The following is a 19,776-nucleotide window of genomic DNA, read 5'->3' as shown; positions in this document are numbered from 1 at the left end:
GCCAGGTAACCATTTGGAGAGAATAATCTTTTTTTCTGGAGAGTCCCCCACAGGCAACATGCAGTCATTAGTCTTCTGAACTGTACCTGTGGTTTCTGTATGATATTTCAGACAGATCCATACTTTATCCTTGTTGAAAACCAAGAACAGTGCAGACTCAGCACCTCTTGTCCACTGACTTAAAATTAGTTTGTAAGATGTTTGGAGTAGAAATCAACTCAGCTTGTCTATGGATGTTGCATATGGAATTACAGAAGTCTCTATCACACAAATAAACATCTCTCAGGACATGGAGGGGAAGTGTGCTTTTGAACTTTCAGAGTGACACATAGTAAGAGTCAGCCTTTATTTATTTGCTTAAAAAGAGACAATCCTGGAAAGAAGATTCTTTCAGGTAAGAAAGGCTTTGCAAATTCATGTATTCTAATAAGCAATTGTCTACTGTTTCACTGGAGAAGGAAATTCAAGTTTCCTTAAAGATGAGAGTGCAGGAATCTACCTCCCCTGTGCTCCAGAAGTTTTCTGAAAGTACTGTATCACACCATCTCTGTTTTGCATGCAGCTACTTCCCTTTGAAAATACGTTGCTCCCCTTGCAGCTGCTCATGGAACAGTCTTGCGTTTTCCTGGTGGCTGGTAGAGCATCTGCCGTGGTGGATGAACGCTGCTGATCTCTCCCAATAGAGGGCAGCGATTATACTGTTGGCCTCAATACAATTCAAAGTAAAATCTGCCTATGCCACATATTTGTCAAAAGGTAGCTTTTAGGAATATAGAAACTATTAACTACCCATATTAAATGATGATTAAATATGGAAATCATAATATAACAGCAGGATCGCTCATACAACAGGCAGCTGTATTTTTTAGGAATGGGAAATTCTGGGGTGAGTCAAATTGCAGCTAGTTATATTCAAATATTTCTTTTCTAATCAGCAACTGGCTTTAAGGCAGATAATTCCTTGTGTTGACTGTCTTGAATGCAGACAGTAATTGGCAACTGCTGTAAGAAATTTCCTGCAAGTGTGTGCTATCCCTCTAAGTGAATATCATTCCATTTTGAGCCTAATTGAAAACTGAAGATAGAAAACTCAGCAATTATTTTTCCCTGCAGTACAATATTTAATATTCTGATTTCATGGCTGTCTGACTACAATGATTAGGAAGAACATTTTCTTATAGTATTTACAGTACCACAACAATGTATCAGGAGCAACGTGTATCAAAGGGAAGGACCTATTATGTTAAAATACGTGCCACTTAAAAACATACCTAATTAAAAAGTAGGGTGCTGTTGAGTGTTACATTTGGTCTAGTCAATAATTGCTTTGTAAGCTTTTTCTTGTCTTTGGCTTTGAAAAAGCTATTCAGGATGAAGAAAACAGCCTTGAACTAGAAAGGCTTTAATAGGAATGATCTGCAACAACAAAGATAACACCTCTGCGACAAAGGCATTTTATGTTTAGAACTGTACTGCCATGTTAAGTCCAGGACAGTGTGGTTATTTCTGCTGGTGGAGAAACAGGAAATATGTGTGGTAGTTGCTGACAGTTGTGCAGTCCTTTAACTGAAAGAAACTACTCAGTGGGACAAATCTCATCCTATAACCTCTGTGTTAAGTGGGGTAGAGACCCCCAGTATTTACAACAGGATACTGGTTAGGAGGAGTAAACAAGAACAGAAACTTGTTGAAAATGTCCCATAATTTTGCATAGAAAGTTTGAAGAAGTACTATAAATTTAAAATGTTTGTTTGTTTTTTTCTTTTTACATCAGATAGTATTACTGAAGTCTTCACTAACATCTATGTGACCAGTTTTGGACCTGTTTCAGATACTGATATGGTGAGTTTCTGAATCTTTTATATATATGGTAAATGGTGTAAGATATATACTATTAACTTCCTTTAAACTTCTATTCTGTTTTTACTTATTGTGGACAAACTGGGAATAATTTCACTGAAGTCAGGAAGTGCCAAATCTCAGTAGTTCTAAAGACAGAAATTAGTTTATAGACCTTACATGATAAGTACACTTGCATTATCTGTTTAGTTTGGACCAGATCCCACTGACTGTACTTTGGTTCATATGCTGGAGCAGTCTTGGAGATTGGTGAACTGGATTCCTCTTGAATGAAACTAGAGTGAAAGGTGCACTGTATGAGCACACTTAATGTTAGCAGCAGTCTGAGGGACCTGACTGGGGTCAGTCTAAACTGAACTTCTTGAAAGATGTAGCTTGGAATTTGGGTCATCAACACGATTGATTGTTCTACATGTCTGTCCTTCATAATTTGCACTATTTCGTAACCATTTAAATGAAGTCAGTGACATGAAAAAGAAAGAAACTGTCAGAATATTTCTCTGGATTTCAGTTTTTCATGAAAACAACAATGGAAAAAACGCTGAGACAAGTAGTCCTTTGTAGGCTCACTGTAAATCATACATAGATCAGTTGCACCCGGGAGAAAGATCTTCATGGATTTAACATCTCTAAAAGGAAAGAAGGGAAGGATAATCTGAAAGTTACTTTATCTGCCCTTGCCATTCCTGCAAGAAATTATTTCCTGCATGAAATTATTTTTTGAAGTGTTTTGAACATTCATGTTCATATATAGGACATATAAAGTACTACCTATGTGTATCTGTAGGTATTAAAAAATGAATATTTTTAAAAACAGGTAATATTTACTTTTTCTATGAAAACTTTCAGGTTATGCATCATACAAAAGAGAAAACATCTTGATGTTACAATCTAGGTTATAACAAATCTAAATATTTCATGGTACGCTGTACATTTTAAAAATTATTTGCTCACTGACTAACAGGTAGTCCTGGCTTTGGAGAATATTTTCTGGTTTTTTGTGTTTGTTTTTTGTGTGTGATAGTTTAGCTTTCAAGCTTTGTTTCAACTGTGATGAATACATTACTGAGTCTTTACATGAAAAGTAATTTCATAGGAAAAATAGACATTTATTCTCTTTTTGTCACTATATGTTACTGATTCTCTTGAGATGTTTTTTCCTAATGATGTTAAGTTTCTGAAATTATTCTTATTTTACTACTAAATATAAACCCCAAATATCTACAGCTATATACAAAGGGCATATGAACATCTTGATCTTGTTAGTCTAGTTTCTCATGACTTCACAGTGTTTACACTTATGGTATTCCTGTGAAATGGGGATTTATTAACCCAATTTTAAAAATGTGGTACTGAGGCACAAGAAGACTTACCGAAGGCTGTGCAAGTTATTTGGCTTAAATGGGAATTTAATTAAAACCTCCCTGAGCCTAATCCCTAGCTTCTGAAACACTTTTGACATCAGTGTGTAAATCTGTGGAGAACTCTGGGTGTCCATTTGCACAGACAGATATGACAGCACAGTAAGGGGTCAGGTCCTGTGATGCTACAGCTATAACAGCTCTGTGCAGAGGTGTTAGTCGAAACAGAATGTAGTGCATCAGAACAGCAGCTGTTACTGTAATGGGTAGGTCTACTTGCAGATAAATAGATACGTAAGAGCAGTTTAATACTTACTACTACAAGTTTCAGGGTTAATTTAGCTTGTTCAGTTGATGGTTATAAAAACATCTTGAAACGTATGAGCAGTCAATTAGAAAATTTCAACATGTAAGTTTTGAAATAATGGCTTTCAAACTATCATATATTCTGTCAAAAAGGAAGGTGACATTAGAGTTTTTATCATGAGTACGCTTTCATTTAGGTATTGCTTTAGTGAATTGATAATGTAAACTACCATACAGAGGGTTTACTGATATTTTCTTCTGTAAATGTTGGATGCTCTGGAATATTCTCATTTTATAAGCGTCCTCCTTAAAAGGCTTCATTGGAAGAATTTGACTCTTGCTCATGTCCTCTTAAATCTCCAGAGGACCCAAAAGTGAATCTCAGATCTTTTCAGGAAGGTTGGGTCCCAGCCACTGAGGTCCTCTGCTTTCACAGTGTGCGTGGTGAGGCCCTCAATTGCATCGGGTTTTTATGCTGGACTCTGCTGTTTCCCAAGACTCTCATAGTCATCCCTCCCAATAGGATTCTTTCCCCTGAGATTTTTCATAGCAATGAAAGTCAACAGATGTATGCCTGCACCCCTTTGCGTTATCTATTTGACAGTGTGGGCTTTTTTCCCCTTGGTTAGCATCTTGGGAAGAATAACAGTGCTTAGGAGAAAAGCCTGTTGAAAATAGGAAGGGGACTCACTGCCATGGGAGATGATTAATATGTGTTTATAGTATGGAAGAAGGAGGTGGCACACTGAAAATGATGGGTGGATTAGAGCTAAGGACACAGTTGTTGCATAGTGATGATTCACAAAGTTGATAAAATGTCATTCTAATCTTTGCTGTTGTTGAATTGATAGCAATTTGTGAGGCTTCTGTTGTCCTTACTGAGTATAGTAGTTCCCATTAATGATAATACTGTATTGTGTGCAATCTGTGACTCAGTATGATTGCTAGAATGTAGGTTTTTATTCATATTCCCTGTATTTTTCCAGTATGACAATTTTGCCAAAAAGTAATGAAGTCCAGGAGAATTTGATCTCTGACTGATTTTAGGCTAGTTGAAGTTGTCATTGATAAATTTAGGAGGAAAAGCTGAGGTTGAAATTTTTCTCCAGCTGGAGAAAACCTTTTGATCCTTGTTGTGCATTAACATTTTGACTAAGTTAAAAAGATGCTACTCTCTGTTGTGTCGAAAATAGTCAGCTACCAAATCTGTTGACTCTTGGCCAGAACTCTGTTGCAAACTGCACTTCAAATGAACTGCTGTGACTAAAATATTGGTGTATCTGTACTAGCTGTCATAAAGTGCTATTTTATGTCAACCACAGTATTTAATGTCAAAGGAAATGCCAATATACGACAGGAATTTTCAACCGTTTTGCAAACTAATAAGAATCAAGGAAGGCAAACCAAAATACGTGATTAAACAGATTGTACTTTTACTGTTCTGTCTTTTTGAACTGTTATTTCTCTGAAATGTTTAAGTTCAGTATTATGATGTTATGCCTTATAGGCTTCCAACCAGATCAGTGATACAAATGTATTTTGACATTGGCCTGAGAGAAGAAAAGCTGCATTGTTTAGAAAAACAAACCAAAAATTGAACAGAACAATTGAAAAGCAAAGCATATCTGAATTTTCTATAGCATTATAAAGCTAAATTATTATTAAAGAGACTAATTAAAACATTTGCATTTACATTAAAATATTTAATATTTGAAAATTCTGAGGTCAAGGATAATTTTGGCTGGATTATGATTTGTAGGATAACAAAATGGAAATAATTTAATTTAAACATTAAAACTGATTATTTCTCTGTTTTTTCAAAATTACTTATTTGAAGTCTGGTAGATTTACATATCTTTATCAATATACATGCTGCTAACTGATTTTAGCACTGCAAGCAAGGTACTTTTACAGCTTTTTCTCAGACTTTCTTTCCAGGCTCTCCTGACACTTTGACTTCTAAAATTTCCCAGATAGCCATAAGTGCTGATGTCCTTGGTAGAAAAAAAAATATAAATAATAAATGAGAAACATATTTACTCCTCAAGCAATAGCTGTTGAATGTTAGACAGAGTATATAGGCACTGGGAGCCTTTACAGCCTTCTGCTGTGAAGAAAGCTTTGCCAACATTTTGCCAAATTTTGCCTCAGAGCAGTCTTTGTAATTGTCGCTGGGAACAGTTGTCTCTGCTTTACTACAACACGTAGTTAGTAGGTGGCAGGACCTGATTCAGTTTTGCTTGAATATTAAAACTAACAAGTTTTCTGAAAGTTTTGTGTTTCAGATTTCAACCTTAGTATTTCATTGTCTTCGGCGAGTTTTATTTACTATGGTTGCATCTTTGTTTTTCCCTATGTTTCCCATTTGTTTGTACACAAAAATTTTTCCTAGTTTCTTGATAGACCTCTATTTTTTCACTCTAGATTCAAGAAACATTAATATTTCTCTGCAGAGATGGTCATACCCAGCTAGTTCATCACTACACAATACTTCCATCTTGTCAGTTCTCAATTAAACCTTCAATAAATGTTTCCGATATTTTAAATGGATCTAGAACAGAACGTTTCAATGACAGCTGAAGGTCAAATCCAGAGATGACCAAAAGGATTGTTACAGCATCTCTCCTTACAACTGAGAATGGTTCTTTAGAGAGAGTGGCTGAACTGGGAACCATGTTTCATTTTTTGTGTCTGTTTTTCAGATTTACTTATTCCATTTTGTATTTCAGATTTTTTTTTTTTTCCTACAAAACTTATTTTTTAGCTGTTTCAAAGTCTAATTATTAGCTATGGTTCCTTAACTGGAGCAAAGCTTTACAGAGGTTGTATGATATGTAAGTCAGGACAGAATAAGGGAATGAACCAAGATGATTTTTTTCACAAAGATTAAAAAAAACACTGCAATTATTTTATTGTAGCTTTCGTTTTAACTCAGTAACAGAAGAGTAAAGAGTAAAAAGCAAACAGAAAAGATAAATATATTTGGTTTTCTTAGGTCTTGGGGAGCACTTAGGTTATCTTTTTATCATTTATATGTTTCTGAAAAGTCAATAAATTAGTTGCTCTATTCCCTTTTATTATAGGCTCAGGTCATTGCCTTTGCAACTTCAATCCATAGGCTGAAATTTTGAGGAGGATATCTCACACGATCTCTTGCAGAATTTCTGTCCTTTTATTCTATTGGGAAGCCTTGTTCCCCTGTGCAACATCCTGCCAAGTGGATCAATATCGGAGATTGATTTGTCAGAGGCTGTGTCCAAATCCTTTACTGACATTAGCTCTCAGTGTACTTCTTGTTTGGATTCACGTCCCTGGCACCAGGCATCCATTGTGTTTCAGGGTTGCACTTTCTGAATGTCTGAATAAAAAAGTGTTTGTATTTTCAGTGACAGCAGTGTGAATAATATCCTGTAGTCTCTTTTCTAAATAATCCCTATTCGTATCTTTCACATTACTCTCTTATTCCTCCCCAGTGCTTATTTTAGACTCCGAGTTCATTCTACATCAGGTCTATGGAAAGAGAGAGAAAATCATTCAAACAAGGTTCTTTTCATAAATGGATATGAATAGGAAGACATTCTCTTCCCTAGACACTATCATTCAAACATTTTTTCCAGATTTTTTTCAAATACTTCATGTTTAGATTAAATGCTTAGACAAAAATGACTGAAGTTGGCAGACAAAGCAGAAATAAAAGGCTTGAAATGAGTTCTTCAAATAGAGGAAAATCATGCTACAATTCCCTAGAAATATACCACATATTCTTTATAGTATTAAAGGTTATATATATCTGGCAGACATTATTTATGCATTTAAAAATGAATACATGTTCCTTTGAAATGCAGTGATGGCATAGTGTTTAAGTTTTTAACGGGGCTGTTAAGGGTTTTGATAATAAATAACCAACAGTGCAGTTTCAAACCACAGCCCTCCTTCATAAGGGAGTTTATTCAGAATATTTTCAAGAATTCTGTTCACACCTCCCAAAGACCTGAAAGGATTTTCTGGCCGTCTGCTATTTACTTCTATGTTCTGTGTGTTGTAGACATCAGAAGGTAAGTTTTGTAAAAGAACAAATGGACTTAGTTTATACATCTGTGCGGTGAGATTTGATGTTAGATACACAGCTAGTGAAATACTTTTACAGAGCCTGAGTTGTCAGTGTTTGTGATTGGACCACTGAGGTTTTTTTTGGGAGAGAATTGCATCCTGAACTCTTTTAGTCCTGATATTGTTAGAAATTTTTATTTTCTTTTGAGCAGAGATAAGTAGAAAGTGAGATGGAGATGACAGAAATATTGTTTGTCCAATCTGGTAGACAGGCCTAGGTAAAGCCAAGCCATACAAAGGTGTACTTCAAGAACTATGAGGTTTTGCAGGCTGTTGTAGCATGTTCGCCCTTGTGTATGCCTTTTGCACCATGCATAAATCTGTCCCACAGAGAATAAAATGACCAAGAAAACCAACTAATGATTTGACCCTTCCACTGTAAAGCTGATTTCAGCTTTCTTTCAAAAGCTACATACAAATGCTTAGTGTGGAATTTGGTAAACTAATTTGCAGAAGTTCCATCACAAACTTGTACTCATCAAACCCACAAATATCAGCTTATAGCAAGAATGCGTATACTGGGCAGATTATTTTGCTTTGAATAGAATTTATTTGAGTTTCCTGTCTAAAACTCCTTCCTGATTTTCTTGGAAGTGTTTTTGATACTTAGTTACATACCAGCCATGTTAATATTCAACTGTACTAGTTGTTTACTAATATTGTTAATGTTTTTAAGATAAACTGAAGGAAAAATTACACATTGCCTTAAGGTATATATGACACCAAGAATGTGCTTTTTAAGAACTAAAATTAAGAAATTAAACTAATGTAAAAATAAATATTAATATGAAGCTCCTATATTAGCTAGGTGAGATTTAGGTCCATGAATCTTATGTGTTCATCTCATTAGTGTATCAACCCCAGCATTTCTGACTGTCTTTAAGGAATCAATAAAAAGATATGTGTGCCATTCTCCCTCTCCTTATTTTTAATAATTTGTACTTGCCTTTTCAAAGTTTTATATTTTACAGTATTTTAAATTTGCTTTCACAGTTGCTTTTATGGTGTGTCAGTTAATGGCTTTAACAGCGGTCAAGAAAAAGTCAGACTTTCTTCAGAGAATTGACTGAGAAAAATCTTTACAAGTAAGGAATGAGGAACTCTGGCCTGAACTATTCACTAAACAAAATGCTGTGTTCCAGAGGGTGATTAATAAAACGTTCAGCCTGTTCCATGACAATACTGCTTGCTAATGAACACTCACAATTTTTGAGATGTTTGGATCATTTCCATCTTTAGTCCAGATGCAAAGACTGCCAAAATCTGCCAACCATTATTTGAGAGGATGAGAGTACATTTTTTGTTGTTTAAACTCTTCCCATTCAAATCTGACCTTAGTAAAAAGACTGCCATGTAGTGAGGAGGGATTGCTTATACTCAGGTCAGTTAAAGCTTATCCCAGAGATACTAATGTCTTTTTTTACTGTGCATACTGGTATGCACAACAACTGCATATTAAAAGAAGAATGAAATTACTTCACTATTTTATTCGTCTGACCATTGAACAGGCAGAGGCTCAAGTGTTTCTTAACATGTAGTAAGAATCTCATCATCTTACCTAAAATTTCATGTAAACTTGTATAATACATATTTGAAAGATTATGTTTAAATGTACTGTGTCAGAGCCCAGCTGTGAAAGCTCCATTTCAGACACAAATCAGTAGGAAGCATTTGCTTGTCTAGAAATGATCGCAGGAATCCTTTGTAGTCCTGGAAGTATGCTCTTGTGATTTTGTGGAGATACCACGCTATATACTGGAGAGTCGTTTCTTAATATCCAGAGACAGCACAGGTTTTTTCATATAGGATAATATCTGCAGATTGTATTAAAAGAGTATCAGGTATTTGAGTCTTTTTTTCCAGAGTCCAGATTTATGTTTCTAACAGAATGTTAGTCTTGCTTGAAAAGTAAATTTTACACAGCATTTACCCCAAAGTGGTAGATATATGGAATAGGAAATAGTTACAAAATCTTTATGTAGCATCTTTCAATAAATTGTGATTTTTTATCACATTGATTATATTGAAAATACTTTTATTGTTTCCTGTTTTTTCATTTGTTTTGTATGGTCACCATCATAGGGATATTCATGATCATAAGTAGAATAAATTTGGCTCAGGAGGGAACATGGGATCAGTGAATATAGCACTGGGATGCAAAAGGCATGGATTTCATTTTGCTTTTCATAATCACTCTGTAAATGGACTGGGACAAGTTAATTTCATCTCTGTGCTTTGTTTTCCTTCATACAAAATTGAGATCACAATGCTTCCTTTGAAAAATGCACTGAGGTCTGCAGAAAAATAAGTTATGTAAGAACTATGTGAGATTTTGTTGTTGTGGTGGTAAATGGAAGGAGAAGGTGTTCATGACCATTCACACCAAACCTTGGTTTATGCTCTGTTTCCATCTTCTAAATGGGGTGTTCTGCAAATAAAGATTTCCGTCATGGGTTGGATGAAGAGATTAGAATTACCTGTGGATCAGTCAGAGATTTATCAGTGGGATCTTTCAAGGCTGCAGCTTAGATTCTCTCCTGCTTATTCCACTTCCTAAGCAGTTGCCATGCATCAGATGTGTTTTTTTGAAATGTTGCTGTTTTGATTTAGTGTCATTTTGTGTCTGCTTTTTTTTTTTTTTCTATTTTATTTCTCTTGTAATTCTTTTTATATATGTTGGAACACAGTGAAGAAGTGGGACCTTTGAAATTCTTTATTGATGGAAACACCTCAAAAACTTAAGTTTTGTATTGTAATCATTTATTTTCAGGGATATTTGTCAAAGGAACCTGTAGGACTTATCACTGACTTCTGTTGAATTTCAGTGGGTTCAAAGTCTTACTCCTTCAGGCTCTTCTTTCCAGTTCTTTATACCTCAAACATCAATCTTATCATACATAGCAATGATTTATTGTCAAAGCCCCTCAGACAGAAACCACAAGGAGGCTTTTAGGGCAATTGTTTTCCCTGAGTTACCTGTTATTTCTAACGAGATTTCATACATTCCCCCTGCTTCAAGCACACTGTTCCTCCTGCTCCTGCTCCTCCATGATTTTATGTGTTTTGTGACTTTCCCTGGTCTACAGCTGAACCGATAGATAACTTGGAATTTGTAAATGGGAGTTTAAGTGACATGATATTTATCAAATAAAACAACATACAAATCAGCAAATAAAATAGGACAATTGAATGTAATCTATCATAGAGAAATGGGCAAATTACTTGTCATGAGGCAGTGATGAGAACCAGTAAAAAATCAGGAATAGTGTCAAAGAAGTACATGTTTAAGAAGTGCATAATTTTGTACTTCACAGATATATTTACTAAAAATTACTAGAGATAATAGCAACTGGCATTAGAAACCCAAGCAAATGAATTTCTAGTGTACTGTAATGTTGGTTTTATTTAATATTTGTTTGAGTAACTATAACTTTAACTAGAAAAATACAAAATTGTATTGTAGTCATGTAAGTCCTCTTAATATAGCTAAAAACTTCACTTGTGGTTTTTGTCAGGTTAGTTTATAAGCACCCCACTACATCATTCCAAAAATATCTCCCCAAGCACCTGCCACAGTTCCTAATGATAACTGCTTTCTCTCCTGCCCCTGCCACGCTCCTTCAGGTAACAAAATTCTCTTGCCTTTATTCCACATGCTTGTCTTTGCCTCTGGTGCTGACCTGGAAAATGTCTTTACAGCTCCTTGGCTCACAGACTGTTGCTTCTTGCTGTCTACTCAGCACTCCTTTTATACCACCATATGATTGACTGAGAACAAAACTTAAGCCTTCTTAATCAGCACACAAGGGAGCCAGCAGAAAGTGAAGGGGGCTGATAAATTCCTTGAAATCACTTTTATATTGAAATCACTTGAATATTTTATATTGGTTAAATTTTTTCAGGATATACCCATTCAAAGATAATTTACTCAAAAATGGTTTATGTAAACTGTAGCATTTGCAGAGTAATTGCAATAGTACAGACTGTAGTAACATACTAATATTTTGAAATCATGATTCCATTTTGTACCTGTCCCACAAAACTGAAATTGCACCAAGGTAACATTTACCAGCTCACAGAATAGAGTTTGCTTCCAACAAAGTTTTTAAGTTCTTCCATTTCCAATTTATATGTTTTGCTGACAGTAACAAACCTCTAAATCCATTTACAGATCCAATTTTAAGTTAGTTAATTAATTTACATTATCAATGTTTAATTAGTATTTTTGTTTGTTTGTTTAGAAAAGCAACAAAACCCAGCAGATGGGATATCCAGTACTGGCTGACACAGACATGTGGTCTAGGTCATCAGTCTGTTTTTGCTTGCATCCTTTTCTCCACAGAATCACAGAATCATCGAGGCTGGAAAGGACCTTGAAGATCATCTAGTCCAACCGTTAACCTAGCACTGACAGTTCCCAACTACACCAGATCCCTAAGCACTATGTTGACCCGACTCTTAAACACCTCCAGGGATGGGGACTCCACCACTGCTCTGGGCAGCCCATTCCAACGCCTAACAACCCATTCTGTAAAGAAATGCTTCCTAATATCCAGTCTAAACCTTCCCTGGTGCAACATGAGGCCATTACCTCTTGTCTTATCACTCATTACTTGGTTAAAGAGGCTCATCCCCAGCTCTCTGCAACCTCCTTTCAGGTAGTTGTAGAGGGCGATGAGGTCTCCCCTCAGCCTCCTCTTCTCCAGAATAAACAACCCCAGTTCCCTCAGTCGCTCCTCGTACGACATGTGCTCCAGACCCTTCACCAGCTTTGTTGCCCTTCTTTGGACACGCTTGAGTAATTCAATGTCCTTTTTGTAGTGAGGGGCCCAAAACTGAACACAGTAATCGAGGTGCGGCCTCACCAGTGCCGAGTACAGGGGTAAGATCACTTCCCTGTCCCTGCTGGCCACGCTATTTCTGATGCAAGCCAGGATGCCATTGGCCTTCTTGGCCACCTGGGCACGCTGCTGGCTCATGTTCAGCCGGCTGTCAATCAACACCCCCAGGTCCCTCTCTGACTGGCAGCTCTCCAGCCACTCCTCCCCAAGCCTGTAGCGCTGCTGGGGGTTGTTGTGGCCCAAGTGCAGCACCCGGCATTTGGCCTTATTGAAGCTCATACAGTTGTCCTTAGCCCATCGCTCCAGCCTGTCCAGGTCTCTCTGCAGAGCCTCCCTACCCTCGAGCAGATCAACACTCCCACCCAACCTGGTGTCATCTGCAAACTTACTGAGGGTGCACTCGATCCCCTCATCTAGATCATCAATAAAGATGTTAAACAGGACTGTCCTTTCTTCCCAAATTAGACACTAGAGAAAAGTTAAGCAGACTGTGTGTGTCACCCGTTAATCATCAGTCCTACCTATGTACTTTTGTTAATAAAATCCACATCACTACGGAGCCTTACTTTCCCCTTTGGAAAAATCTTCCTCATATCAGTCTGCCTGAATGTACTGTACCCTCTATGGGTAGCCTTGTTTCCTTGCTTCCAGTCTCAGCCATTCTCTGTGCTTCTGAAATGCAGTATTACTATCCTTTAGGTGCATCTGCTGCAGGAACTACTTAATATCCTTTGGTGTATTTTTTTCTTACTTCTTAATGTAAAATATCTGTGTTTATTGAAATTACCCTTGTCACACATACTATGTGTGTCAGGTACAGAAATCTAAATATTGGAAGGGTTTGACATACAAACAGCAGCTAGCAATCGTAAAGGAGAATATCATACCCTTAATAAATTGACTTCCTTTGTATTATTCTCAATATTATACAATTTTGTGTGATGGTTTTTCTCCCTTGATAATTTTACCAAGGGAATTTTTGCAACCAGAGATTTTTTGTTTTGACCCTCAGAAAGCAGATTAATGTTTCGTTGTGTCAAAAAAAGGCATATCTTTATTCCATTACAGGAATATACAATAGATGTTTTCTTCCGTCAGAGATGGAAGGATGAAAGATTAAAGTTTAAGGGCCCAATGAACATTCTTAGATTGAACAACTTAATGGCCAGCAAAATCTGGACCCCAGATACATTTTTTCACAATGGGAAGAAGTCAGTGGCTCATAACATGACAATGCCAAACAAGCTTCTACGAATCCAAGATGATGGGACTCTCTTGTACACCATGAGGTAAGTCTTTTCATCTGTTCTTTATTCAAGCTATTTATCAATGTGATTTTTCCAGATAACAGTTAAATAAGATTTCAGGAGGACTTTTCTTTGTTTCATTTCTGTCCCAGCAGAAAACAAGCTAGGAAAACATATGTTTTGTTTCCAGTTCTGTTACAAGTCTGTTGGTTGATTATGAGTTAGATCAGTTTTCCTACATGTTCCTCAATTTTCATACCTCTATAATGTATACTGGCCACCTGCATAAAGTGCTTGGAGACCTTCAGATGGGAATCACTCTGTAAAAATTGTTAAGAATAACCAAAGTTTACCAACTCCCATCTTAGAACAATTAAAATAGTATTTGACTTTTGCCTGTTACTGCACCTGTCGTACCAAGTGAGCTCTTGAGCAAATTTATTATTAAGATCAGTGCCAATAAAAAATAAAGAGGAAGAAGAAAGGGTTAATAAGGCCTCAAATTCTTTCCAGCAAGAACTACTGGACATAAAAATATGTCTTACTCTCTAATAACTGTTTCTTTATCTCTAATTACAATATTTTACTTAGACTTTTTTTTTTTTTTTTTTTTCATCCTGTGCATAATTAGCAGCTAAGATAGACATTTAGCTGGGAAAATGTATTAAATTTGTTTATAAAATAATTTATGAAAAATTTTATATACGTATGTATAGGCATAAGCAGCATTTTTATATGACTGATTTCTTCTTTGATTACTCTTGTTGCAATAATGTTGCCTATGTGAATTTTTAATCGAAATTTCCAGAAACCCCTGACCTAGTTTCTTTTTTTATTTTTTTGAGAATTCTTAATAAACTGAATTTGTTGTGAATGTAGACTTAAAATCTCCAGCCTAAGAAAGATATAAATTGTGACCTGTAAAGCAAACATGTACTGTGCAATTTTTTCCATGCAGCCATACCAGCATTCCTTAAGCCTGATTTACTATACAATACCCAGACCCTTACAGGATTGAATGTTGATGGGTAGACTGCTAATAATGTTGAGTGATGCAGTGGCTGGAGAGGTTCAGAAAAATTTGCTGGAAATAAATTGAGATCCCCATTTATAGTATTTTTCCTTGGACTCAAATCAATATTTTAACCTGTATCAGTATAAACTGACTGAAATTCTCTCCCTCCAGAAGGTGTTATAATCATATGCTACAAATAATAAGAAATACTGTTTGAAACCACTGTGAAGAATTTAAAAAACACCAACCATTTCAAACTGTTTCAAATTATTTTTTATGGTATTAATCCCCATGTTTGATACTGGGGTATTGCTGGGATATTTTCACAGACTGAGCAAAAGTGAATGTATTGTTAACACACTGTCATGCTTATACATAAATAAAAATAATAATCACAAGTAACATGGAGAGCAAGTAGCAGCAATCTTCTGAAAGAACACCAACACAGTTTTTTTCTACATCTTCCATTCAAACTGTAAAAAAAATAAATTCAGAAAACTATGGAGTACAGTCCTTTGGCAAATTAACTGTATTTTATGTGCTATTGTAATGAGCCTTTGGGAGCCATGCAATCACACATGTGCCTCGGAATATTATGAGAGGAAAATAACTGCTCTTAATAACCTGCAGTTACATAATTTATATTTTCATTTAAATGGCCTTTGCTCATAGTTTTGAGGTCAGCTCTTTCAGGTTTTTGATGTGATAAGTCAATGCCTTCCAAAGGCATAAAAGAGAAGAAGCAAGAGCTGATTTAAATTTTAATTAGTTTAATATAACATTTCAGTTTCATCTCCTAAATCAGCATGAACTCTGTTCATTTCTGTGGAATTGATTTTCTTGTCCTGCTAACTGACTTAAATGCATAGCGGTCTTTTGCCTTTCAGGCTTACAGTCCAAGCTGAATGTCCGATGCACTTGGAGGATTTCCCTATGGATGCTCACTCATGCCCACTGAAATTTGGCAGCTGTAAGTATATAACAAGAAGTACAGCCTTTGGTTAGTGAATATCTAACATTGCTCAGCATCACTTTGTTTCAGTAAATTGTTACATGAGAGGTTTAAAACACAAGATGGTACTTCTAAAAAAAATTGTAACCTGACACATCAAAATCTCTTTATTTAGTGTTGGTCTTCTAATGTATTTTAAAGCTTTCTTGCCTCCAGTTAACAATAAACACTATGCACCTAATTCAGCACTGCACTGATCTAATTTTATTCCAGCATGCAAACCATACCAATGAATGCAGACCTAGGTGCATGTAGCCTGTGTAGTATTAATGAAAAGCAGAATAAAGACTTCAAAGAATGTTTGTTTTCATTTACTGAAACATTTATTTTCTCTTTATTATTAATGATATTTGTTTTTATTTTTGTCAATGAAGGTAACAACAAATGGCTTCTTGTTGATAAAAAAATTTCACTTATTAGCACATCTGCATGTTATAGACAGGTGGACTTTGATCTCATTAGTATTAAGAGCAGCATAACTTCATTTACCTATATTACAGTCTTTATTCTTCTTCATGAATTAGGATCACATTATAGATATTTCCTGGATTTTGTACACTAAAAGGGTTTTTTTTTTGTTGTTGCTTTGGGGGGGGGGGGGGGGGGGGGCGGTTTGGCTGCAGCTTATGTTCTCTGCTGGGCCCAGGAAAGGGAAAGTTTTTTTGAGGAAACTGGTTAATACCTTTAAATTCTGGCTGATTTTATGTTAATTGCAGCCCCCACAGGTTGAAAAACAGGTGATAAGCTGCCCTAAGGACATTGTTAACCAGATGAATATTGTCAGAGCACTGTGCACACTCTCTCCACAACCCCGACATATCCCTTTTCCTTGGAGTTTGGAGCAAATTAAACCAAGCTTGTGTTTCTGATGGTGTTTCCACACTAGAGAGAAATCTTAACAGTGGAGATAAAAGATCATTAGAATTACTAATAATAAAAGCCTTTTTTGCCCCCTAAATATTATATTTATGATACATAATACAGCTTAACGAACTAACACCAGAGATGTTAGCTGAAATTGGCTACTGACTAATAATATTTACATATATGTGCACAGCAGGATATGTTTGATTTATAAGATGTGGGAGGAAAAAAGACTCATATGTAGGCTTAAAACAGCTTAAAAAAACCCTGCAATAATGAAACTGATATGCAGGCCAAGAGGCTACTTTTTAGTACGACTTCATTTGCATTCCTAAGTTGGAAACCCTTCTGACTAGGTATATTAGACTTTGTAGGAACAGTTTTTTCCTTTTTCTTCCTTTTTTTTCCTCTCATTTATTTGTTTGGAATTTTTTGCTTACTAATTTGTTCTTTGGTCTCTGTCCATGGTTTCTGGTTTTCCAGTAAGCAGTAGAATTTAAACTGTAAGCAATGCAATTTTAGAAAAGCTGTCTTTAATTTCCCCTGTAGTCACCTGTGCTTCATCCTGTTGTCACATCCAGGGGACTCTTATTTCTGTTCATTTTGAATGGCCTCACACTCATTTTATTTCTTTACCTAGAACTCATTTCTAGACTACTGTGCATTTTTCAGCTTTTATTCTGAGATAGAATTTGAATGAGGAATAGTGGTGAAAATGAGCAGGAATCCCAAGGATTTTGGTTTAGCTGAGGCAAGTGTGCTTTGTCACAGCTCTTCATATGCCACTAATCTTACATTGCTAGGAGGATCATTGGCCTTACGAATGTCTCAGGATTTTTTTTTTTTTTTTTTTATACATAAGAGAAAAGCCAAACTGAATGTATTGGAGAAGCTGTAGCTTAATAGATCGTCTATCTTTATTCTTATCAAATGTCTAACCAACAGTGGGGAGGATGGGGACAAATCAGCAATTGGCAATACAGCTGGTATGCATTAAAGCAGAGGTCTTCTTGTGGGAAGCTGGAAAGATAGAAGGGAAGTGTTAAAAATCTCTACATGCTACCCACCTAGATTTTGTCAGTCATGCAATTTATGGCTAGTTACATGAAGCTTCTTTCTGGACCTCCAGAGATTTCCTAAGTGAAAATGTTTGCAGCTCAACAGAAATGTTGCTTTTCTTTTTCACTTCACTACAGTTATGGTATAAGACTTAAAATGCACTTTTCTCAGTCAATCAGAGTGAACACACAGTTTCTTCTATCAGTGTTTTTTTACCCTTTTCCTTTCATACTCCATTTATTAGTAGGGTATCAGACTGGAAAAACTTGCAGGACATACTCAATTTTTTTCTGTCTTACTGGAGAGGCATTAATGCTTTTTAAAATACAGTGTTGATTTGCTTTCATTCTAGTTTATTTGACAGACCCTAAGCTAAATGTATGCTTGATCATGAACGCACTGAGAGAGCAGCCTGCTTAATGTCAGTGTGTCCCACAAAAACATGCCAATGAATGAAATTTAAGAGGGTACGCAAGGCAAGGCACAGAGCGACTACAAGTTTGTTAAGGGCATTGTCACTGAACATGGCTTCCCATATTTAGGTATGAATTTCAGCTAATAATAAAATGCTTGTGATGCATTCCCAAAGAGGAGAGTGGGGACAATGGAAAGTCAGAACAATATATGTATGAATTTTCAAAAATGCTGTGTGTCCTAAATCTTACAAATTGTTGTTCTTTTCATCTAGCTTACCACGAGTTTTAGGGTGCATATAATATCTAATCTCTGACAAGTTTTTTAACAGTGTAGAAGAGATGTTGTTTGTAATTTAATAGCAATAAATTGTGGTTAATAAGATCACAAATGAGTGCTCTGTTCCCATGATGCAATGGGAATTTACCCTGCAGTAATACTATTTTAAATGGCCAAACATATATTTTACCATATTATTTTAAGCTTTCGGGGTGGGTTATTTTGTTGAAAAATAAGTAGCTCTTACAATTCTATGGGTTTTAATGGAAGCTGTTTAATTTAAATTGCTGATAAAATATTTTATTTCCCCACAGATGCATACACAACTTCAGAAGTTACGTACATCTGGACTTACAATGCTTCAGATTCAGTGCAGGTGGCACCAGATGGCTCAAGATTGAATCAGTATGATCTTTTAGGCCAAACAATCGGAAAAGAGACAGTTAAATCAAGTACAGGTTAGTAAAAGATACTTTGAAAAAAAAGGCACTCACCTGGGCATGAAGAACATAGGAATTGCTGCTGGTGTTAGAAGGTTACTGAGAAACACTGTTGCAAAATGTGAGATATTAGACATAGTTTATTAATGTATGGTACAAGTATCACATAGCAGCGCTTTACTGATTCTTTCAAGTTAATAAGTAACTGGTGATAGCAGAGGTGAACTTGTCCCCAATAACTGTTATTAAATATTATCTGGAGCTTAGTCTTGAATCTTAATGTTTGTAACCCAAGACTGGGATAATTGTTTAACTTCATATGGTAAATGACACTTTTTGTCTAGTAAATGGTGAAGCATGCAGGTTTCAACCATTTTTCCCTTCCATCATTTTTTTGGAATTAAACACTGGATTATTCTACCAGACTATAGACTGTGTTCCTACATGTGCCAGGCTGTGATGGATCTCCATGATTGCCTTCTGACTGTAGATTAAGTTCTCAGGGTGCTTTTGTGTGAACGCAGAGAGTTGTTTATGTGCAGAAGCCTGCAGGACTGAAGTTTTTGTCGGGTCTTACAAGAGTTCCTATAAGTTCCTGAACACTGGTCTTTCTTGGAGATCAATTGGAATAAGATATAGTTGTACTCAAAAACTTTCTTATATTCTGTAGGATGTTTTCTACTACAGAATAGATTCTGTGCAATTTAACCCTAGCACATTTGATTTATATAAACACACCAAACTTTTACCAAAGGGACTTTCATAAGATGATAACCTTTTGTTTCATTGTATTTTGTTTGTTTGTGGCACTTAGGTGAATATACAGTAATGACGGCTCATTTTCACTTGAAGAGAAAAATTGGTTATTTTGTCATTCAGACTTACCTACCCTGCATCATGACTGTCATTCTCTCTCAAGTGTCATTCTGGCTGAACAGAGAATCTGTACCTGCCAGGACAGTCTTTGG

At 36.0% G+C, this 19,776-nt stretch overlaps 1 protein-coding gene across 4 annotated transcripts in view; it reads left to right on the top strand.

The window, feature by feature from the left end:
- GABRA2 (gamma-aminobutyric acid type A receptor subunit alpha2) overlaps positions 1-19,776 on the top strand; it is a 69,094-nt gene that overhangs the window by 29,760 nt on the left and 19,558 nt on the right. For all 4 annotated transcript variants that reach the window (XM_074866088.1, XM_074866089.1, XM_074866090.1 and 1 more), the window contains 5 exons: positions 1,775-1,842; positions 13,547-13,767; positions 15,628-15,710; positions 18,683-18,826; positions 19,623-19,775. In XM_074866088.1, the coding sequence (XP_074722189.1) occupies positions 1,775-1,842; positions 13,547-13,767; positions 15,628-15,710; positions 18,683-18,826; positions 19,623-19,775 (669 nt within the window). The remainder of the gene's footprint in view (positions 1-1,774; positions 1,843-13,546; positions 13,768-15,627; positions 15,711-18,682; positions 18,827-19,622; position 19,776) is intronic.

This window comes from Strix uralensis, chromosome 4, assembly GCF_047716275.1.
Source record: "Strix uralensis isolate ZFMK-TIS-50842 chromosome 4, bStrUra1, whole genome shotgun sequence".
Taxonomy (NCBI): domain Eukaryota; kingdom Metazoa; phylum Chordata; class Aves; order Strigiformes; family Strigidae; genus Strix; species Strix uralensis.
The sequence above is the reverse complement of the archived record's forward strand: the minus strand, read 5'-3'. Positions and strand labels throughout refer to the sequence as shown.